General features: G+C 43.4%; 1 protein-coding gene across 5 annotated transcripts in view; it reads left to right on the top strand.

The window, feature by feature from the left end:
• The first annotated feature begins 6,916 nt into the window (after positions 1-6,916).
• The window catches only part of CLSPN (claspin), a 44,369-nt gene continuing 27,006 nt past the window's right edge, over positions 6,917-24,279 (top strand). Inside the window, exons 1-8 of one of the 5 annotated variants that reach the window (XM_084815974.1) lie at positions 6,917-7,066; positions 16,629-16,758; positions 17,389-17,792; positions 17,954-18,112; positions 20,537-20,611; positions 20,822-20,894; positions 22,229-22,337; positions 23,135-23,703. In XM_084815974.1, the coding sequence (XP_084672100.1) occupies positions 17,406-17,792; positions 17,954-18,112; positions 20,537-20,611; positions 20,822-20,894; positions 22,229-22,337; positions 23,135-23,703 (1,372 nt within the window). In that variant the 5' untranslated portion in view covers positions 6,917-7,066; positions 16,629-16,758; positions 17,389-17,405. Of the gene's footprint in view, positions 7,067-8,421; positions 8,564-8,622; positions 10,406-11,601; positions 11,945-16,628; positions 16,759-17,388; positions 17,793-17,953; positions 18,113-20,536; positions 20,612-20,821; positions 20,895-22,228; positions 22,338-23,134; positions 23,704-24,279 lie in introns of those variants that run through there. The other 4 variants (XM_084815971.1, XM_084815973.1, XM_084815972.1 and 1 more) reach the window with 4 other exon arrangements.

Raw genomic sequence — 24,279 nt, 5'->3', positions numbered from 1 at the left:
TCCCCACAAAATCATCTATTTTATTGTTTCCCTCAGTTAGCAATTCACTCTATCATAAAGTAAGCTACAGCTTGAGATTTCAGTGGCAGCAGCATTTATTACTTCTATGGGAAATATTTACTAGGTACAAACTCCAGTGTAAGATTTATTTCCTTTTGATATAAACTAATAAAGACCATTGCCCAAACCAGTAATTATACAAAAGCGTGGTATTGCAACAACTCACACAATTCACTTCAGGCATTTGGAATAGTTTTAATGAATGGTTCTCAATCCTGCAAATGCTTATTGCTGCCAGAGTCTTTGCAGAATCATCAACAGGCTATCTTTTAAAAAATACATATATTAAAAAAAAGGAGTATGGAGAATGCAAGTCAAGTGCTTCAAACACTCAAAATGCAAGGCTGCATACATTATCTTGAGTAGAAAACCCAATGTAGATTTGTCCCTTTTAAAAAACATATTTATTAAGAGATTTCAGATACAGTGGTGACAAAAGGAAGCCAAGTAGTATCATATACCTCAGAATTAGTATGCCCCTTTACCATAATTTGTGATTTAGCTTTTGTGTCACATAATTTGTGACTTTACGTAATTTGTGATTTAGCTTTTCCATCAGGGCAAGCTTCCATACATGACTGTACCAAATCTCTAAAGCAAAATCTGAAGGTTTCCACCCCCCTACTATTTTAAGTTAAGCTGCTGTTAAAAAAAAAAAAATTATATATTCCCTATGTAACAATTTTATACATATAAACTGGGGAAAAAGTGTGAGTACTGGGGTTTGGGGAACTAACTGTTTAGTAATAATAGAAATCTGATTAAAAATGCGATCCCAAAAATCTGATACTTGGAGGCAAAACCACCACATGTGAAAGAAAGACCCACGCTCTGTGCATCCTCTCCAACAATTAGGGGATAAAGAAGCGTTCATAAAACTCAATTTCACCAGAGTAAAATACCATCTATGAAGCAACATTAAGGTTACTTCCCGTACTGAACAGGAAACAGATTTTAATGGAGGTGATGACCACATGTTTTTCCATGCTGAGTCAAAGATAGTCAGACCTAGGTCTGCCTCCCAAACAGCCCTGAGTCCAGAAAATCAGTCAAATTTTGCATCTCTCATTATGTGATATAAAATGGAGATCAGACCCTTTCTCTGGCTTGTAGATTCCAAGCAGATACTCTTAAACAGGGTGAGATCCCTAGTCATGTCATGAGAGTGGTTTGATTTTTTAGCAAAGATTTGGACTTGGGAGACTTTCAACCAGTGCATGCTAGAAGTGGGAAGTGTTGAGAACAAACTGACATAAGATCTCAGGCAACCTTTTTCATATAAATTTTTCATACACTTGATCCCAGCTTCTTTCCAGTCTTTACATTGATTGTAACATTCTATCCTCTTAAAATCCGGGTGATCCAAAATGGGACAGAGAGGAGAAGACAGGGGTATAAAAACTTTTTGCCATCTTTTCCATGCCATTAAAGTGGTCTTCAAAAACAGGTTCTGTAGATTGCCCAACACTTGCTGTGAAATTCGATCAGATGGAAGTGCCTGAAACCTAGTAGGCACTTGTTGACCTTCTAATCTGACCCATGGCAATTCAATGTTTCTTTGAATAATAGGAATTACTTGGTAGTTTTGCCAGGCCTCCCAATATATTCTTAAATTGGGTACAGCAACACCTTCATCTTTTGTATGTCTATAAAGAACTGTTTTGTTCCGGCCTATTTGCCTTTATGGCAAAATCTCTCAATATATTGCTGCCAGTTTTGGAGTTGGGAGAGTCTATCTGCTACTCTTTCTGTATACTACATTACTTTATGCAGAGCTCAGATTAATGGGACCATTATCTATCTGTCTGTCACTTCTCCCACCAGATGTTTTTATCCTGCCCTTCTCCAAATGAGTCAGGGCTGTATACAAGATCCTTCCTGCAATTTTATCCTCACAGCCACCCTGTCAAGTAGGTTAAACTGAGAGATAGTGACTGACCCAACATCACCCAGTTATCTTCATGGCTGAGAGGGGATTTGAACTTTTAGTTTGGTTTTATTATTCCTTTCTACCCTTGTGGGTTAGGGTACTTTGAGACAGAAGGCTCCTAACACTACTAGTAAACACACATTGTGCAGCTATTCCATCATAACAGATTTTTTTTCTGGTAAGAAAAGGGTTAGAAGCAGCGGTGGGAAAACATGGAAAGGTTACAAGTAGAAGACCACAACTTCTGGACTGCCCCCCCCCGCCACAAAATTCCGTGAATGAGGCAGGGCACAATAAAAGCTTCATCTGGAAGCACCCCGATACATTATTATTTGAACGCAAATAGTGCCAACACTATTCATGGTTACATATTTTGCAGAAACTTCACAAAGTAAATACTTTCCCACATGGATTACTATAATTTTGGAAACTTGGGAAGCTACAGGATATTAAAAACGAATCCTGTTCCTAATCTCTCTGCTCATCCCTCTGCTGTGTGCTTTTAAGCACATGTCATTTATTTTTTAAAATGAATGGTGCTGCCAGCTCTCCGACAAGTAAAGACAAGCTCTCTGCTCCAATAGGAAAACTTAATAACAATGCATCACATCACGCCCTTCACTATTAAACCAAATAAGGCATTTTGTACTCTACATTGAATCTAATAAACAAGCCTCTTCTCATGTAAAATTCATAGAGGACGCCTTCACTCATATGTACCTTCCCACTCACTTTGATCCATGGACAAGGCCTTGTTCCATGTTTTCTTTCTTTCTTTCTTTCTTTCTTTCTTTCTTTCTTTCTTCCTACCTACCTACCTACCTACCTACCTACCACAGCTCATGGCAGGTCTTTCTCAATGCTGGCAGCACCCAGACTGAGGCATCCTCCTGAGAGAGATGTATTTGTCAACATATTTGGCTGTGTTTTGCTGCCAAGTAAAGAATTTTTTTAAAAAAAATGTTATTTGGAAAGATGTTTTCTAGCTGCTTATGTCTGTACTGTTTGCGACATACCATGGGACACTGGTATCTGAAGGACTAACTCTACATGTACCAACTGTAGTAGATTTGATACCCAAAGAACTGGGGAGGAGGTTTAGTGAGCTCCCACAATTGTGTCCTGTATAGTGTGTTAAATAGAGACCTGTATAGGCTACCATAGTGAGCAGATTTTAGCTAACCAAAAGGTAGGCTCCTGATGGGGCCTCTTATGTTGTTTTAATTGGTACCAAACAAGTGCAGCTGCATATGACTGGTTACCTCACTCTTCTGAAATAGGGAGCAGTGTCTTACCTCACCTATGAGCTGAGACGTTCTCGCTCCTAAGCTAGAATGTTGAGGCCTCTGTGTCTCTCTGGAGAGGCAATTCGCTTCCCAGCCTGGGATGCTTTGAGAACCTTCAAGAATATGAGAGAGGGCTATATAAGCGTGAGAACAACACAACCAATTTGGTCTTGCTCCCAGGGGGAATTATGCTGCAAGCCTGGAGAACTTTTGTCAGTCCTGGGAGAGTGTCTTGTATATTTGCGAGACTCAGATATACAATCAGCTCGGGAAAGGTGCCTTCTTTATCAACTGAAGGGACGTGAGCTTTATTTGTACATTCTTTCTGCCTCCATATGTCATATTTGTGTACTTAATACATTGTTAAACTGATCCATTTGTGATTTGTCTCACTTCAGCATCCACAAATCTAGTTTGATTGGGATCTAAATTGATCAAGATCCCGTAAATCAAGACACCAACCTGCCCACACTGTTAGACCGGGGCAGGGGGTGTTCAGGCCCATCTTGACCCATCATTAGGTGAAGTTAGTTTTGAAATCTTTGAGGCTCCTAGGGTGGTCATTTATGGACAGCCAAAAAAGAGGAAATGTGTCGCCAAAAAAGAGGACAAAAGAGGGCATAAACCTGCATGTGCCAGTTCATATGTATAGATGAAAATTTAGAAATAATTAAGATGTAAATAGAAATACAGCCCATCTCACCATAGTGTGGAAGACTGTGACCAGGTGCAGTGGAGGCTGGTGGCTCCGATGTCAGTGGGGCAGTGATTCTGCTCTGGTTTCAGTCATAACTCTAAAGAAGCTATCCAAGGTTTGAAGCGCCCAATGTAGCACCTGCAGGCAACCGCAAAACTTTTTCTCCAAAGAAAATGTATCTTTCTCAAAATATATGTAGAGGATGCCTTCAATCAGAGGAGTGTCCTCTGTAAAAGAGGCCCAGCCACCCAGAATCTAAATTTTACTGGCTTTTCAGATCTGTACAGTAATCTGACAGAATTTTTTTTCTGGTTAAACCAGTGAAAAACTGGCTGGTAGGCAGTCCTAGGTACCATGTTGCTTAGGAGATTTGGGCAGGCTTGGCATCATGACATGGCATCCTTGGGAAGCTACCAGGGTGCCAGTGCCCCATCAGGGCCTAGGGTAGACACCTGCCTTTTGCCCTTCAGTCACTGCTGGGTGGCTGGGCCTGATAAGCCACCATTTTAATTTCCTGCAATGCCCCTGACATAGTGTTGCTCCAGGGCAGTATGGGAATTCAAAATGACAGCCCACAGTAGGGGTTTGGGATCTGCCATTATATTTTCCCACAATGCCCCAGAGCAACACTATGCGGGAAAAGCTGTGAGAAATTTAAATGGTGGCTCACTTCCTGGCACTGTTCAAAGTGCTGCTGTGTCTGCCAGGTAGGCCTACTGACATACCAGAGGGCAGTTTGCTGAGAGACCCCGCAAATCTGGAGCTGGCCCTAGTCTTGGGTGCAAGGGACATGTGTGTTGATTAACTGAAAAACACAAATGCCCCGTGTGGAAGTGCAGAATCCACATGGAACACAGGATGATGGCTAAGCAAAGGATGTAAATGGTCTAGGTTATGCCCTTTGCCAGATCCCCGTACCCTTTGCAGATGGAAGTCAGGCTGTTAGCAGCAAAACAAACTCAGATAAATAAAGGCGTACTGCTGAGGCACATCCCCACATCCCACAAATTCAGACACCAATTTAGCAGTTTCACAACCATGTTCTGACTTGGCACAAGTGGCTATAAATTATAACTAAAGAACACACACATAGATGACTGATATCTGCAGCAGCAAACAGGCTCTGGCTTGTCAGTCATTCAAGTAGCCTCTTGACAGTTTGCGCTTTGGCTATGTGTTGTGCTGCTTGCAGGATTTGGTCACAGTTGAAGCTTCAGTGCACATGTTATTGTAGAAGGATTAAAGAGAATGGCTATATAAAAACAATCCATTCCCTCCTTGGACCATGGTGGTACGGGTATAAGGAGGCTGACTGCTTCTCTCATCCCACAGAAACTCCACCCATTGCACCAAAAAACACCCATTGCTGTAAGGTCACCTTGAGTCTTTTTTAGAGAAAGGTGTCTAATAAATGTAAATAATAACAACAACAACAACCCTTTAATAGGAGCTTAGTGACACTAATTTCCCCTTCAAATATCCTCTTCCCATTCTTCATGCCTGCTCCCAAATCTGACTCCCTACAGAAACACGCAATCAGTTTTACTGACTTGTGAGAAAGGATTCAGTGGATTTCATCCCCTACATCTGATATTTGAGTGGGAGACTGTCTCCCTCTTTTTCAGGGGTTAAATTTGCTTTGATTTCTTGGGTAGGCTCTTGACCTGTGGATGGCGTATAATGGTTTCTTGGGGTAGGAAGCTGGCAGTTTTCCAGCTGTGAAAACGATGGTATATAGCTGGATTCGATTTTGCAGCTTGCAGAATAGGAAGAGGGATAGTTCACAAACTGCAATATAAATATAATAGCTCACTTTTTATTCTTATTAAAAGCATGTATTAGCAGGCATGTACCTATCAGATGCTTACTTTAACAAAGAACTGGCATATCGTTCTTTACTTTGGGTCTTACCCAAATATTTAATATTTAATAATAATAATAATAATAATACTTACAATACAATGTCCTGGTGAGCACATAACAGCCCCATTGAGACATAACAGCCACAAAACTTGGGTTAATTAACTCACAATTTGCTGTGACATGTGCCCGGTGCATACATCCACCATTTTGGATATGTAACCTCCAATTGGCCTGATCAAATGTGACCACCAAACTTGGACACTATGGGTTAATCATAGGTTAAACAACCCATAGTTATCCTAACAACTAATTGTAGGTTAAGTGTGGTTGTTTAACCCACAATTAACAGATAGTGTCCAGGTTCAGATATCATAGAGCAACGTATTCAAAATGACGGTGGCACATGACCCCAGTAATTTGTGGGTAAATTAATCCACAATTTGCCACCATTATAGCAGCAAGTGGTATGGGTTGGTGAATTGTGGGTCATGATGTGTGAATGCAGCTGTGCTAATAAACCGTGGTTTGTTACTCATGAACAGAAAGAGAACCCATGGTTTGTTGTTGGGTTGGGAACTCTTGAGTTGTTTAAAACAAGGGTTGTCATTACAAATGAACACCATGGATTGTTCATGTGTTGTTTTGCCAGGCTACAGTGGCGGCAGGCAACAGCAGTAAAAAAAACAACCCAGCCACTCTGTGTGCCAGTCACTTTATAGTACCATGAAGGCATTTGGGATACAGGGAGGGGGTGGGCAATGGAAGAGGGAAACAAACAAGCTGGGAATTGAGAAAACAAACCACAGTTTGTTCAATTGTCTGCCAGACAAACCCTGCCTGGTGCAAAATATCATGGATTAACTAGCATTATCTACAAACCAGGCTTATAAAACAAACTTTAAATTGCCATTAAAATTGGGGCTGTGTTTTGGCAAAAACTGTAAACAGCTCTCAAGAAAAAGATATAAACTATTATTTCTGAATTCTTCAAAACTACCCATAAGAAGTATTGCAAAATGCACGCACACCCTAAACAAAGCTGAACACTGGGTGGGGTGTGGGTGGGAAAAGGGGCTGGGGAGCAGAGAAATTGAAAGAAAGACACACTCGCAAGGTGGTGGCCTGGGAGTTTAAGCTGCCTGGAACCGTGAGGAAGAACAGTGTAAGAAAAAACAAACAAACGAGGAAGTACAAAGGAAGGAAAAGGAGAGAAAGCATGCTTACCTGACGGTATGTCTGAATGAACTTCTAAAAATCTTCTGAGGAAACGTTTTTAGGATTGGGATGGATGTATATATCACTTATCTACTATATTTTTCTCCCTATCTACTCTTTTTTCTCCCTTACCATCAGATAGCCAGCCCAGGACTAGCATCAGTACCAGGCAACCTTAAGTAGCTGCCAGGACCTCAGCAGAATGCATTCGTAGTACTTGCCCTGTGCCACTGTTTTTTTTGTTTAAAGAGGCCGTCTCAAAGATGTGGCCATTTAAATTTCCCACAATGCCTTTGGGCAAGCCTACTTCCGATGCATTTTGGGAAACTTAAATTACAAATCCAGCCACAATATTCCATGTTTTGTCTCCTGGGAAGTGACCGCTTCCCATAGAAATCAGTAAAGAAATTCACGATGTTAAGCATAGTTACCACTAGGAAACAGGAATTCTTTTTCTTTCAAACAGGCCTTATTTTGTGTGGAAAATGTGCTAGATTTTCTGTCCTGGATAGAATCCACAGGTCCTGGATTTGTCTTATGGTCAATTGTTTAAAATTGTTTTAGATACGTGTTGTCTGTGCATGTGTTGTCTGTTTATATGTTTTTATGTAAATAGTTTTACACTGTGTATAATGTATTTTAATGACTGTTAAGTATAGAAATGTAATTAATAAATAATAATTTTTTAAAGCCACCTGTCTCCTTGCAAATCAGAGGAGCACAACAGGCCTCACGGTGAAATTGGGAACTCTGATATTTGGCTGAAAGGAGCAGATGAAGTAGCCTGACTTTCGCTGCAAACTGGGGAATGTTGCACACAGAGGATTTTTGGTTGGAAATCTAAACCAGCCTTAGGCTAACTCGCAATATTAACACCGGACTATATTGCAGGGCTGTCGTATGCTGCGACTCTATGCTGTTTTCTCAGCCTCAGCTATGCTGTTTTCTCAGTGACACCCCCACCCCCCGCTTAAAGTATTAGCAATAAATTGCAAGGCTTTCATAAGCCATCCTCTTTCAGTCGCACAGACAGAGTCCGACCTCCAACATGGGGCTAATCTTGGAAAGAGAGAAATAGTAATTTTCATGTGCAGCTCTCACTTCCGCCCCTAGAAAGAGAACAAAATGACGTCAAAAAGAACCAGGAAGCTCCTTCCCCACACGATGTGGTAGACATTCTTTTTATCTCTATGGTCCTACGAATCCAAGGAAGGATGGGGCTTGATTCATGAGGGCGGTGCTGTAGAGGTCTCTCGATTTCCCAACTGGTCTGGAGAACGGTCGAGCAAGTAAAGTGACCAATAGGAACGAAGAGTGGGGGCGGGCCCTTACGGTCGGAGCAAGCTGGGACTGGCTAGGGCCTGAGGGGCGGGGCCAAACGCCGAGCGAGAGCGCGAAGACTCGAATTTAGCCTCTCGAGGGCGGCTTCGGCGCTTGAGCGGCGCGTATCGCCCGCTTTCTCGGTCGTCGGTGTCCGGCGCCATGGCGGCAGGAGGGGCGACAACGGCAGAGGTGAGCCGCGCGTGTGGCTGGCATCAGCTGGCTGTGAGCGGCCGCGGGGGAGACGCTGCGTCGGTTGATGTTGTTGGCGGTGGTCCCGCGGCAATCTCCTCAGAGGACCGGAACTACGGCTCCCGGGGTGCATTGCGGCTCCGCTCAGATATCCCAGCATGCGCAGCGCCTCTGTCCCTTCCCCTACCTGCAAGAAGAGCCTCGCTCGGCGTTCCTTTGGCGTCTCTTAGGCCTTCTCCAACCTGGGGCCCTCTGCAACTCCCATCAGCCCCAACTGGGAATGATGGAAGTTGTACTCCAACACATCTGGAGGGCCCCACGTTGGGGAAGGCTGGCGTAGGCGTAGTCTAAACCTTCGAGGGATGCAGTGGTAAAATGGAGTGTTATTTCAGACTGCTGGGTGGGGGTGTCATTTTAGAAATCAGCTTTGTTTTTGTTACGTTTTTATCCCGCCTTTCCTCCAAACAGCTGAAAGTGGCGTCCATGGTTCTCTTTCCCTCCACTCCCGGATCCAGTTTATCCTCACAACCGATTTATGAGATAGGTCAGGGCAGCCTTCCCCAGCCTGGTGCCCTCCAGCTCTTTTGGACTGCAACTGGCTGGGAGTGATGGGAGTTGCAGTCCAACATATGTGGAGGGCATCAGGTTGGGGACGGCTGGGCTAGGGATAGTGATTGTCTTCAGTGATGTGGATTTTCTGGAAAATTTTGAATTGGTAAAATTTCAGTTTGCATTGGAAAATCACTAGAGAGTGGTCTAATTTAGTATGTTCAGTGAGTACAACAAAGCTAAAACAGGACCTCGTGTTACTTTTTTGCAGTATTGCAACCAAAACTCTCCCCACGACCTGAGTTCGATCCCAGCGGAAGCTGGTTTTCAGGTAGCCAGCTCAGGTCGACTCAGCCCTCCATTCTTCCGAGGTCTGTAAAATGAGTACCCAGCTTGCTGGGGGAAAGGTAGTTAGGACTGAGAAAGGCAATGGCAAACCACCCTGCTATAGTCTGCCAGGAAAACGCCGAGGAAAAATGGCATCCCTCTAGGGGTCAGTAATGACTCGGTGCTTGCAGAAGAGGAACCTTTCCACAAGTATTTGAGCTGAAATACCTGAGGGGGGAAATTAAAGCACACTAAGAGCGCAGTGCACTGGACTGCACCCTTGCTGCTCAGAAACCCCCAAACTCAGGCTTCCAAGTTTTCTATGCCCTGCTAGATCCTCTGATCTCCCTTATTTTCGCTAGATGGGCTTTTCAGCCAGGCTAACGAGGGCTCTTCGGAGGGGGAGGGAAGGAGGCTGGAGGAAGCTTCAGATAAATTGTATCCTGGCCTCTCTGGTCTCCTCCCATCTCTGCCCACTGGAACGCCTCCTTTCCCTTTCTCTGAGGTCGATTTTGCGACCTCGGAGAGGCAGCTGATGCAGTTCTTGGTGCTGGTTATAATATATAACCAGCACCAATATATAATATATATGAATTCTCTCAAATATTTGCCAGGGATAATTGCCTGAAAAACATTAGTTACAGCTAGATGCTGCCAAGCTTCCCTAATATTGTATTTGCAATTGGCATCCATTCATTGTTGCTAGTGAACTTATGAAACAGAACATTTTCCGTTAAAAAATAAAGCACTGGAAGATTTTCTGCCCCACATCACTGATTGTCTTATTTATTTGCTGTCTTTTTATCCCACTTTTCAGACAATTATTGTCTCCCAAGGCAGCTCACATAAAAAGAGAGACTGGCCCTGCCATCAGGTTTACAAAGAAAAACTACAAGGCATACAAGGAAAGTGGAGTGGAGGGAAAAAGGAAGAGTTGGGAGATCAGTTTTCAAGGCCAGAACAAAGGTGATGAGCTCTAAGCAGATTTAAATTTAAGTCTGCACTTAAATTTAAGCCTGCGTTTAAATTTAAGACTGCATTTAAATGCACTTGGGGCCAGGCTGATCTTCCCTTGCTAGTGATCCTGGTTGAATAGCAACTGATGGCTCTTGTTCCTTTGGTCAATAGATGAGTCAGAGCAGTCTCTGTCCTTGAATTTTGTCTTATGGTCATGCCGTGAGCTTCATGGCTAAGTAGGGATTTGGATCTGGGTCTTCCCAGTCCTAGTTTGATTTTATGTCTTAAATTTACCTGAAGCTTGTGTATCTCCCTGGCCGTGGGCATTGAACTCTTAGGTTAGAAGTGCCAAGACAGTGATATATCAGACTCAAAGGTTTGCTTATACAAGGAGTACTTTATTGAGTAACTTACAGCACACAGGCGTACCCAATGGTTGGATCAGACAGCTTCTCTGAAGCCCGAGCCGTAGGGTCAAATGGGTTTTATATAATACATGTTAGCAATAAGCAGAATAACAGCAGCACGTGCCCCTAGCGTTCATTCTCAGCATAGGCTAGAATTGTTTGGTTCTCAGGCACAGCCACCTGTAAACAGACTTTGCTTCCCAGGCACATCAGAGATAAAGACTCTCTTTAGCAAGGAATGCATCAAGAAGGCCGTTATTGGCCTTTTGACTCATCTGCACATGCTCAGAGGCTTACTAGCATGGGAATTGAACCAATAATGAACTTAAGCAAGCATTATGGATCTCTAGGCCCCCTCTAACACCACAAATGACTTGGCTATGCTCCTGGGGCCAATACAGCTCGGTATATGGGTTATTCCTAAAACTTAATAAACACATTTTTAAAGCAAATGGCTTTTCTCTCCTGTAGGAGTACAGCCCTTTGGATCCTTCCACCTTATTACAGGATTTTATGCCATTTGGGGAATGTTGTATATTGGGATAGTATTTGCTAAGATGCTGTAAGGGAGCAATCCTATGGCCGCTAGTCAGCAGCTAGACGGCCATAGGATATGTGGGTTTCTGGGAACTGACCTCGGAGCCCATGCTCCAAGGTTGGTTCCCGGAAAACCGACCTTCCCCCCACCTGCGCTACCTTGCGGGCAGCTCGGAACGGCCCTGCGCTCGGAAGAGGAGCATGAAGCGGCGAAAATGGGGCGTTCCGGGGCGGGGAAGGCAGAAATGCTGGTACGACACATCCAATGTGTCATCCAGCAGCTGCTTGCCCCGCTCCGCCTTCCTGCAGCTAGACAGCTGAAATCAGCTGTCTAGCCATAAATGCAGGGTGGCTGAAGTGCGGAGGGGAAGATCCCCTCCTTGCTTCTCCTGTCCTGCATTGGATAGTAGTTGCCTCCAAGTTTGGAGGCGGACGTCTATCCCCCTAGGATTGTGCCCTTAGTGTCCTTTTTATATCCCCCCTTTTAATTAAGAGGCTGAGGCTGCAAGCCTGTGCACCATTCACCTGGGAGTGTGCCCTGCTGAATACTGTGGGGATTAATTTTGAAGATCGAAATTATGATCGAAGATGCATATAGGATCAGGTAGTCCAGGGGCTGAACCTTGCTTCTATCATGAACTCACTAGCTGGCCTTATGCAAGCTGCACTTTCTTTCAGCTTCAGTGGCTCCTCCCCTCTGAAAGATGGAGATGATAATACTGACCTGCTGTACAGGGGTGTTGTAAGGGTTGTCACAATTAGATCATGTATGTAGGGTTGCCAAAGATGAAGACACAATGTGGGGCAGGCGGGTGCTCTTTCAGCACACAGGCAAATTTTCTGAATTTTTTGAAAGAAATAGGTTAATGGTTACCTAAGTAAGGTTCAAGTTTCGCTTCTGTATGTTCAGAGTGTTTGGGTAGTCTCCCAATTAATTTGGGATTGTTGGTGTGTGCTTCTGTGTAGGTATGTATGAGATGGCTGTATTTTAAGGCAGGGTTAGGCAACCTTGGGGGGGGGCATTTTTCTTACATTCCTTTCTCTGCATTCTCATCTTTCTTGTCCCTTTCTTGAATCTTGTCCCAGATTCATACCTTTATTACACACACACACACCTTTGGATTCTTACCTTTCCTGCCCCCCCCTTCTTAGATTCTCACTTTTCTTGCCTCCTCTTTTTGGCAGGGAACTTTTGTCCCCACCTCTATTAAAGTCAGTGGAGCAATATTGCTCCATTGACTTTAATAGACGTGTGGAAAAGGGTTGTTGTTGTTCAGTCGTTCAGTCGTGTCCGACTCTTCGTGACCCCATGGACCATAGCACACCAGGCCTTCCTGTCCTCCGCTCTCTCCTGGAGTATGCTCAAGTTCATATTCATTGCATTGGTGATGCTGTCTAGCCATCTCATCCTCTGCCGTCCCCTTCTCCTTTTGCCTTCAATTTTTCCCAGCATCAGGGTCTTTTCCAGAAAGTTTTCTCTTCGCATTAGGTGGCCAAAATTTTTGAGCTTCAGCTTCAGTATCTGTCCTTCCAATGAGCACTCAGGGTTGATTTCCTATAGGTTGGACTGATTTGACCTCCTTGCAGTCCAGGGGACTCGTAAGAGTCTTCTCCAGCACCACAGTTGGAAAGCATCGATTCTTCGGCGCTCAGCCTTCCTTATAGTCCAGCTCTCACAGCCATACGTTACTACTGGGAAAACCATAGCTTTGATTATGCGGACCTTTGTCGGCAAGGTGATGTCTCTGCTTCTTACTATGCTGTCTAGGTGTGCCATAGCTTTCCTCCCAAGGAGCAAGCGTCTTTTAATTTCATGGCTACAGTCACCGTCTGCAGTGATCTTGGAGCCCAAGAAAGTATAATCTGTCACAGCTTCCATTTCTTCCCCTTCTATATGCCAGGAAGTGAAGGGGCCAGATGCCATGATCTTCGTTTTTTTAATGTTGAGTTTCAAACCAGCTTTTGCACTCTCCACTTTCACCCTCTACAAGAGGCTGTTTAGATCGTCTTCGCTTTCTGCCATTAGGGTGGTATCGTCTGCGTATCTGAGGTTGTTGATAATTCTCCCGGCAATCTTAATTCCGACCTGCGATTCATCCAACCTGGTGTTTCTCATGATGTACTCTGCATATAAATTAAATAAGCAGGGCGACAGTATACAGCCTTGTCGTACTCCTTCCCCAATTTTGAACCAATCGGCTGTTCCATGTCTGGTTCTTACTGTTGCTTCTTGTCCCTCGTACAAGTTTCTCAAGAGACAGGTAAGGTGGTCTGGTACTCCCATCTCTTTCAGAATTTGCCACAGTTTGTTGTGATCCACACAATCAAAGGCTTTAGCATAGTTATTGAATCAGAAATAGATGTTTTTCTGGAATTCTCTTGTTTTCTCCCTGATCCAGCGAATGTTGGCGATTTGATCTCTAGTTCCTCTGCCTCTTTGAAACCCAGCTTGTACTTCCAGTAGTTCTTGGTTCGCATGCTGCTGAATCCTAGCTTGTAGGATTTTGAGCATAACCTTGCTGGCATATGAAATGAGCGCAATTGTGCGGTAGTTTGAACACTCTTTGGCATTGCCCTTCTTTAGAATTGGAATGTAAACTGACCTTATCCAGGCTAGTGGCCACTGTTGAGTGTTCCAAATGTGTTGGCATATTGAGTGCAGCACTTTAACAGCATCATCTTTTAGGATTAGCTGGAAGACTGTCATCTCCACTAGCTTTGTTGTTAGTAATGCTTCCTAAGGCCCACTTGACTTTACTCTCTAGGATGTCCGGCTCAAGTTCAGTGACCGCACTATCATGGCTATCAGGGACATTCAGATCTTTCCTGTATAGTTCTTCTGTGTATTCTTTCCACCTCCTCTTAATCTCATCTGCTTCTGTTAGGTCCCTGCTTTCTTTGTCCTTTATCATGCCCGTCTTTGCACAAAACGTTCCCTTGAGATCTCCGATTTTCTTGAAGAGATCTCTAGTCTTTCCGATTCTGTTGTTTTCCTCGATTTCTTTGCATTGTTCATTTAAGAAGGCCTTCTTGTCTCTCCTTGCTATTCTCTGGAACTCTGCATTCAGTTGGATATATCTTCCCCTTTCTCCCTTGCTTTTCGCTTCCCTTCTTTCCTCAGCTACTTGTAAAGCCTCATCAGACAGCCACTTTGCTTTCTTGCATATCTTTTTCTTTGGGATGGATTGAGTTGCTGCCTCCTGAACAATGTTGCGGACCTCCGTCCATAGTTCCTCAGGCACTCTGTCTATCAGGTCTAATCCCTGAAATCTATTCCTCACCTCCACTGTATATTCATAAGGGATATGACTTAGGTCATACCTGAATGGTTTAGTGGTTTTCTCTACATTCTTCAATTTAAGCCGAAATTTTGCAAGAAGCAGCTCATGATCTGAGCCACAGTCAGCTCCAGGTCTTGTTTTTACTGACTGTATGGAGCTTCTCCATCTTTGGCTGCAGAGAACATAATCAATCTGATTTCAGTATTGACCATCTGGTGATGTCCATGTGTACAGTCGCCTCTTGTGTTGTTGGAAAAGAGTGTTTGCTATGATCAGTGTGTTCTCTTGGCAAAACTCTATTAGCCTTTGTCCTGCTTCATTTTGTACACCAAGGCCATGCTTGCCTGTTATCCCGGTGATTTCTTGACTTCCTACTTTAGCATTCCAATCCCCTGTGATGAAGAGGACATCTTTTGATGGTGTTAGTTCTAGAAGGCGTTGTAGGCCTTCATAGAACCGATCAACTTCTTCTGCATCAGTGCTTGGGCCATAGACTTGAATTACTGTGATGTTGAATGGTTTGCCTTGGATTCGTACTGAGATAATTCTGTCGTTTCTGAGATTGTACCCCAGTACTGCTTTTCCCACCCTTTTGTTGACTATGAGTGCTATTCCATTTCTTCTAAGGGATTCTTGCCCACAGTAGTAGATATGATGGTCACCTGAATTAAATTCGCCCATGCCTGTCCATTTTAGTTCACTGATTCCCAAGATGTCAATGTTCAATCTTGCCATCTCATGTTTGACCACCTCCAGCTTATCTTGATTCATTGCTCTTACATTCCAGGTTCCTAAACAATATTGTTCTTTACAGCATCGGACTTTCTTTTCACCACCAGACACATCCACAGCTGAGTGTCCTTTCGGCTTTGGCCCAGCCGCTTCACTCTTTCTGGCGCTACTTGGAAATACCCTCTACTCTTCCCCAGTAGTATATTGGACACCTTCCGACCTGAGGGGCTCATCTTCCGGCGTCATCTCTTTTAGCCTTGTGATACATTCCATGGGGTTTTCTTGGCAAGAATACTGGAGTGGGTTGCCATTTCCTTCTCCAGTGGACCACATTTTGTCAGAACCCTCTGCCATGACCTGTCCATCTTGGGTGGCCCTGCACGGCATAGCTTATAGCTTCACTGAGTTACGCAAGCCCCTTCGCCACAACAAGGCAGTGATCCATGAAGGGGGTGGAAAAGGGTGCCCTGCCACAAAACAGTTGGTGGGAGGGGGAAGCCCACACCCTTATTGCCCCAAGTGCCCATGTCAGGAGGTGTCCCCCAAGCCATTTTTGGCAAGGCACCCTTTTCCCCACTTCTACTAAAGTGATATCACTCCATTGACTTTAATAGAGGTAGGGAAAAGCATGTCGATAAAGAGATGAAGAGACAGCGGAGGTATATGGAGGGCAGTATAAAGTGCCTCGTGGGAACACTGGCATGTTGCCAACCCCTTCTTTAAGATATGATGGTAAGGAGGATAATTCTCAACCGAGTGGGAGGCATTTGAAGAGGCTAGACTCACACACACACATACACATGCAGTGAAGCAAAACTAGATGTTTCTCCTTTTGTTAGTAAACCATCAGTTGCCAAGTAGTCATAAACTTCTGGAGAGCTGGGGCTACCAACCAGCATCACCTCTGTCTTTAGATCAAGTCTTTCTGTTTGTGCTCATCTACAGAACCACAGCTTCTATACACTGGTACATAACTGAAGCAGCAGTTTCTGGATCTGATTTTAAATGAGAAATAAAGATGTTGTTGGCACAGTGATAGCACCAAATTAAGTCTCTGGATGATTTCACCATACAGATTCATGTGGACTTGAAACAGTATTGGGTATTGAATGGAACCCTGCAGAATTCTATTCTGAAGGGAATGCTGTTATTGTCCTTGTAGTTGGGAAATGAATAATGCTAGGCTTTGCCTCCATTCTAAAGCCCCAGTAGTAAACTATTTACAGGTGTTCATCTCTCTGGTCATACTTATAAATAAATGTTCTTGGATTGTAGCTTCCCTTGGATATCCGGGATCTGGAACCTCAGGAAACCTTTGACAGTGATTCAGACAGCGGACAGGGCAGCTGTGAAATAAACTCCCCAGCACAGATAAGCAAAGGAGTTGCATCTGTTGATGATGGAGGTCTGTAACTTACTATTAAATTTCCTTGATTCATAAACAAAAGGGCATTTTAGAGATCATTCATTACTTCAAAGAAATCTTGCATACATCAGTAAATTTGGCTTTCTCTTTACAATAAATCTGATAGTTTGTTTGAGAATCCTTTGGTAGAAAATGGCTGCAATCCAGTTTGTTTACCCAACAACATGCACATGATTAACCAGTTTTGCTGGTGAATCTGTTTTTCTTAAGCAGCCCCTGCAAATACATCCAGCATCTCACCAACAGCCCCTACACAAAGTTTTGAAAGCCTCAATTGGTTTGAGGATTACTGGGCTGAAGCTGGTTTAGCAATAAAAGAATGCATGGATACATTTGGGCCTTGGATTCCTCTGAGCTCCAATAGTTTGTGGATTGTAGCCAGAGAAAGAGAGCATTATGCCTAAATGAGCTAAATTGTCCAATAAATTTCAGTTAAATGATACTGAGCTCAGTACTGGTTATCCTAAAAGATGTATGTAATGGAATTTGCATTGCTTGACATAAGGAAAAAGGATAAGCATTGAGTTTATTAGTTGCTTTTAGAATACATGGTGTATGTTTTTAGAAAAAAGGATGCATGCCATAAGAATGTCCATTATATATTTTTAGCGTCTTCAGATGAAGAGATGTATGTGAGTAAGAGAATCAAATGTAAGAAGGTACTCCCAGACAGTGACAGTGAAGGTGAAGACCTTCTCCCTCAGAATTTGGAGGCTGCATATGGGGAAAGTGTGAAGGAAAATGAAGATAAATTTGTTGCCAAGGAAAAGAAATCCAACCTCGCCTTCCAGACTCTGCTGGACCATGATGACAGTGATGCAGAGAATCTTTCTCCTGGGCTTGAGTTGGAGAACTCTGGGAAATCTGGAAAAAAATACAAAAGCCACAAAATCTATTGTGTAAAGCAAATTGGTGGAAAAGAAAAAGGAAGCCCAAGGAAAAAGAAGACAAAGAAAGAGAAGAAAATGAAGGCCATTAGACAGGTGATGAAAGAGAAGACACAAGAGCAAAAGGTATTATAGGCAGCAGAACACATTTAAAGGAGTGGGCTTTCATGTAGTGTGTGTGTGTATGTATGCATGTACATACAATATTAAGAACGTCTGGTCTAATGCTAGGTGGTGTACTGAGTTTGGTGAACTCAGGTTCTTGTATTCTACTTTTTTGGGGCCAGGAGGATGGTGAGGGATTTTCTTTCAATGACAGCGGGTGTCTGCTGGCTGATAAAGACCTTTTTGAGAATGGCTTGGAGGAGGAAGATCCCCCTTTTCAAGATGAAGAGTCGCTCGAGTTAATAAAAGCTGCAGCGAAAGAGAAAATGAGAAAACAGAAGGTAAGTCATGCTAAACCTTCCAAGCAAATTATACAAAGTATTTTCTCCTGTTTATTCTGAACTTACTGCCAGTTAGTGGGGTGACCAGAGAGAGCGCCTTCTCAGTTGTGGAATTCTCTCCCCACAGAGGCCTTGCCTGATGCCAACATCATTTACATTTCAGAGCCAAGCAAATATGTTTTCATTCTTCCAAGCTTTTTAATGTATCTCAGCGTTGTTGTAGTTGTAAACAACAACATGCTGATATTTATTACATTTTATTTTTGTATGTTATCTTGTTGTAAACAGCATTGGAAGCTTTGCTAAACATATACAACTTTTAAATAAAAGTCACTATATTCTTACCTGGAAAGTGTAGACAGCTCTGTAACTCATTTGAGGTACAATTTTCCATTAGTGATGGAGGAAATCCCTCAAAAGCCGTCTCATTCCAATTTATATACTGGAGATGAGGCCATATCCATACCATGCAGCAAAACAGCTCCTGTAGTCAGTTGTAGATGCCGTGAATATGGATGGCCTGGCAAATCCTCCATATTATTAATATGGAAATTAAAATAAGGGCCAAACTATGTGTGATGTGATATGCAACACAGTAAACACAATAGCAGCTGCTTAGGAGTTTAACCCATTTCTCAGTCCCAACAAAATTACCTCCCCAAAGCTGCTATTTGGCATGGGAGGGAAGCTTCCATTGGCCTGATTGAACCCCACCACTCCTCCAGTGGCTGCTATTTATAGTTTAAAAAAGGCATCCAACCACTGAACTATGTGCTTAAATTAATATGTACTTTAGTCCTAAGAAGGGGGTCAAAAGGAACTCTTTGGCAGACAACCCTTTCAGTAGGAATAACATCTGAGAACTACTCAGTCATATAGCCCCTCTGCCTGTTAAGGTTTGTGTCCATGTAAGCATCTTTTAATTAGGACTGGTAATCTTTTGTCATTTTTAATTTGCAACAGTTTAAGCTGCAGTCTTTGTGTGTGTATTAAGTAGACAAATGTTGAATATACGAAAGCAGGATATACAAAGGCAGTGTAAAATTGCTTTCCAGAATATAGTATGTATTTTTGAAAATGCACAGTTGAGACTACAACATGGTAGTGTTTTCTCTGCAAAATCCAGCCTATTCTTCCACAAAAATATTCTATTCCTTGCTCAGTGCGCTAACGTTAATTGCAGGTAGCATGCATACATTTTGGGAGAAGCATCAAATAAATGGATGGGACACACTCCAGCTGAGTGAATAACTTTTTGACCCAGTTTGGATGATCAAAGAACCCATGGTTAACAAACTATGGGGTTGTGAGGGTGGGTCTGTTAGTGACTGACTTGGATTCCTGCATTCTGACTTGGATTCCTGCATTCTGACTTGGATTCCTGCATTGAACAGGGGGCTGGACTCGATGGCCTTGTAGGCCCCTTCCAACCCTACTATTCTATGATTCTATGTGAGCATGCTAGTTCCTGCCTGCTCCTGATTTCAGTTAACCCAGGAATGCCCTGTTCCTGGGTTGTTTTTGTCATGTCTAAACCAGGAACTCTGGAGTTGTCTAGAGATTAAAAAACCAAGAGTTAACCCAGCAATCACCCACGATTTGCTGTTGGGTTAACTCTGTGTTATTTAACCAGTAAACAACCCAGAGTTTCTGGGTTCGGACATCATGAAAGTGGAAGTGGCAAGTGAGCAGGAGGCAGTGTACTTGCCTGCTTCCGCGCCCCCCCTCCCAATTGGCTCTGACATATGAACTGGGTCTTTAAGGGCACAATCCTATGCATGTTTAGACAGAAAAAGTCCTGCAACTCCCAGCATCCCCCAGCCAGCATGATTTCCATTGATTCCATTGATTACAAATGTAGATTGTACCATAGTAACTTTTAGATATTACAATTTTTCCACATCTGCTCAACCTAGACATTCCAAATATGAAATGCAAGTGGAATGGCCAAGAACATGTTCTTGGCTGATATTAAACGTTTTGTTCATTCAAAGTGGGGAAGGATGTCTCTGAAGTACGGAGAGCCCCAGCTGCTATGGTCTTTATAGGTTGAAACCAGCACCATGAATTGGGCTTGCGTGGATGTGCTCTTTACAGGAATGGGTTGCACAGAGGTGGGCCACTGCATTCTGTGCCTACTAAAGCTTTAAGACAGTTGTCAAGGAGATGTGAGGAGATCAGTATGTTGAAGGGAGGGTTGTAGGAAGCTTCCAGATATACTGCAGTGGGATACCGTCAAAGGATGGTAGTCCAATGTGCTGAACAGTCAGCTGTGATTTACAGCACATGGCACAAACTAGATTTTTTTTAGCTCAAGGAAACGAAGATTGTGTATGGTAATTCCATAAGCAATTATCGGGACAGCAATCTCTCATGTGATATGAAGTTTTACTGACTCTCTTCCTTCCATGTTGGTACAAACAGCTGTTTTCTGAGAGTGAAGATTACAAACATGAGATGGATGAAAATGAGGAACTGTTGTTAAAGGAACCTAGAAAGGTGAATATTTTCTCATAACCTACTTGTTTTTAGCTTTCATTCTATTACTTTTTTTTAATTCCTAGGCATTTGCACATTTCTGCCATCCTCAGCATGCCTTATTTTAATTATATTTAAGCAACATGCTAGCTTACTACTTTTAAAAATGGCTTACAATTTCAAGGTTCTTTCTTTCTTTCCTTCCTTCCTTCTTTCCTTCCTTCTTTCTAGGAGCGGAAGGCAGCCAGGTTAAGTAAAGAAGCTATGAAGCAGCTGCATAGTGAGAGCCAGCGACTTGTTAGAGGTAAGACTTAAAAGTCTTTGCAAGATTCTGTAAAATGGTAGCATACATCATGGTCATGGTTTGTCCAGGAGCCTGTTAATGAGCATGGACCCCAGAAGCAGGGGTACAGAGAGGGATGGGCCCCTCAAAATCGGGCAAAAAAGGCTGCTGTTGTAGTGGAGGCTGGCTGAAGTTATATACTCTGATCATTTATTAGTTCTTAGATTTCTCAGTTTTTATTTAAGTTTACGTATGACAGTGATAAACTCACTTCAGCAAAATTGAATATGATAGCTTATAACTTTATTATTTGTCCATTAAATAAGCAGATGTAAAAATGCACCTGAAAATTAGGCAGCATTCATCACATCCTGACTACCTTGAGCCCTCCCCCCACCCACTTTAAAGACACTTCTAGGGTCCCTGTTAATGAGCTGCCACAAGTTGAGAGTCATCTGGATGACTATAGCAACTCTTGGTTCTGACAGTTACTACAGTCACTTGCAGAGAGCATCCCTCCAGACCTTTCTCTCAGTGCCACTACCCCTCTCACCTTTCCTCTGGTAGTACCTGGCTTCAAGTCCAAGAAGAAACTAGCTGTTGCCAGAGGGAGATAGAGAGAGGAGACAGTGGTTCTGAGAGAAGGTTGCACTGTAAGCGTATGCAGCACGTATAGGAAGCCCTACCTGCTACAGATATCTGGAAGCCCATTAAGAGGCTTCTGTGTGAATTAAGACATGGTCTCTTTATAATTTCTAACTTCAAAAGTAACTTTTGGCCAGAGCCTGAAACTGTGAAGTCCTTTGGTATGAATGTGGCCCTTGTAGTAAGCTTAGGCAACTTACATTCCTGCTTTGAAGATGTGTTGATTTTTATAACATTTTCTGGAGATGCTGCAAACAGTTTTGAAACAACAGGGACCATCGTGTCACAAAGATCCTTCAGTTGCAGTTCTGGGATAACTGTGGCTTGACTGGGGGAGGGATTGCAGCTCAGTGTAGAGTATGTGCTTTACATGTAGAAGGTCCCATGTTCTCAAACTCTGGCATCTCCTGTTGACTTTTTTTTTAAAAGGAACTCTGACTACAGAACTGCTTGAAACCTTGGAGATAAATTGCCAGTCAGAGTAGGCAGTCTGCTAGGTAGATCAGTGGTCCATCTACTGTGTTCTATACTGTGCTAGATAGACCAATGGCCTGACTCATTTATAAGGTAGCTTTATATATTCGTTTAAAAATTCTGGTGTTCTATCATTAAACATTAAATCATTTGAACCAAGGCCATAACAATAAAACATTCCTTCATTGTGCCGTATGTGACCTCCTGGACTATCCTCCTTGTTTCTTCTCTGATAGAAGCCACCATGCCTCTCCCATATCACTTACCAGAAGCCAAAAGCATCCATGAATTCTTCAAACGCAAACCACGGCCTGCTTTCCAGGGGAGTGCTATGACTTTGCTAAAGTAAGTCAATCCTGCTTTAATGTACGTTCTTCTTCTCACTTCTTGATACTTTTCATGGTACAGATGTCTCTGTGTGTTTCTTACTGCTTGTTTTGCCCTGTATTGAGGAGGAGGGAAAGTGGATCCTGTGCGTGCTGCCCTGTTCTGACTGGCCTAGCTACTTTCCAGAAAGCAAAGTACTATGACAGCCTGCTAGTTGGAGGAAGGGCAGTGGTGGTGGCTCTTTCTGTCTCCTCTCAGCATGGGGCAAGGCAAACAGTTCATAGGAACCCCTCCTTTCCCTCTGCTTGTACTGGTCTCTGGTGGAAGGGATGTTGTTTCCCTTCCTGAGGATCCCAAAACTTGGGGGGGGAGGGTTCAGTGAGATACAATTGAACTGGCTAAAATAAAATGGAAGTCAGTAGGAGATACTGTATGAATTCCCCCTCCTGCCCCAAATGAGGAGGCATTGTGCACATTACTGTGTCTGGCCACTAGCAGGTATCTGTGATAACTGAAAATTGTCCATTTCCTTGCTGTCTTCTCAAGAGCAATAGGCTAATGAAACTGTTCTGTGTTCCTTTAGCTCACCTTTCCCCAACCTGATGCCCTCTAAATGTGATGGACTGCAATTCCCATCTTTCCCAGCCAGTTGGCCATTATCCAAGCTGGTTGGGAATGATGGGAGTTGCAGTCCAACATGTGTGGAAGGCACCAGGTTGGGGAAAGCTGCTTAAGCTGGATTTCCTCACATTTTCAAGTGACCATGTTAAGGGAAGAGGAGGGTGGTGGTGAATTGACTGTGTTTTTCTTGACAGATCAACTAAATATCAGCCCATTCTTGACAAAGGAAATGCTGCTCCAAAGAACCCAGGGGTTGGCTGCATTGAGAGTGGGAAAGAACAACTTGACCAATCGGCAACAAGGGAATCGAGAGCAGGACTTGATCTGCAACCTTCAGCCCTTGTGAGCCCTTCATTTCCTAACACAGACAGATCTTCTGCTGGGGAAATGGAACATTTGACAGAAGATTGTCAGGAGCAAAGTGGACAGAACGGTTATTCCAAAACTGAGTGCCTTCGGGAGGAGTTGGCTTCTGGAAAGCAAGAAACGCCTAATCAAATTGCTGCTGAATCCATGGAATCACTGGAGAATAAAGTGGAAGGAAATGTACTTGAACAAAGTGATGAGCAATCATCAGAATCAAGCCTAGGACCCAAAAGACCTGTTCAGCCATGGGCGGCAGTATCGCTAGCTCCTGGTGAAAGAACAAGAAAGTCCAAGCTGGATCGGCTTCGGGAGCTGGGAGTGGACCTGACAATCAAGCCTAGACTGTGTTCCAGAGATGATTCGTTCATTAATCTTGATGAGCCTGAATCTAACAGAGGTGCAGTGCCTGCTTCTAGCATCTTGCTAAGTCTTGATCCTTATTAGCTTGTTGCTACTTAGATCACTTCAAATGGGGCAGCAAAGTGTTGGCAAGGTGTGCGATGTCCTCTAGACAAAACACCCACCACCCAGTACACAGCATTAATTTACTAGGGGATTTTGAATTGTTTGGCAGGCAGGACATACTTTCTCTCATTGTATCTTCACCTAAAATGTTTCAGTTTGTTGACCTGATTTCTGTATTGCTGGGATCGGCGAAGTGGTGCCTGCAGCCACTACAGCACTCTTGGACACCCAATTTGGTGCCTGGCAAGGCCCTTTGTCCCTCCTATTTTTATTTTTTTTTATGTGTTTTTTTTTTTACCTTGGGCAGCTGGAAAGCAGAATTTCTCCAGCTGCCCAACCCTCTTCTTTTCCATTGCTCAGAATGCTTCTGGATCCCATGCAGGTCCAGAACATTCTTCAGAGAAAAGGAAGAGGTTGGGCAGCTGCAGGCTGGAGCTCTTCTGCTTTACAGCCAGCCTGTGTACCCAAAGCTGGGTGGGAGGGAGATAGTGGTAGGAAAGGCAACTAG

Source organism: Heloderma suspectum, chromosome 10 (genome assembly GCF_057233095.1).
Source record: "Heloderma suspectum isolate Gila_16-S chromosome 10, 16-S_ref, whole genome shotgun sequence".
Classification (NCBI taxonomy): domain Eukaryota; kingdom Metazoa; phylum Chordata; class Lepidosauria; order Squamata; family Helodermatidae; genus Heloderma; species Heloderma suspectum.
This window is presented reverse-complemented; position numbering and strand designations above follow the sequence as displayed.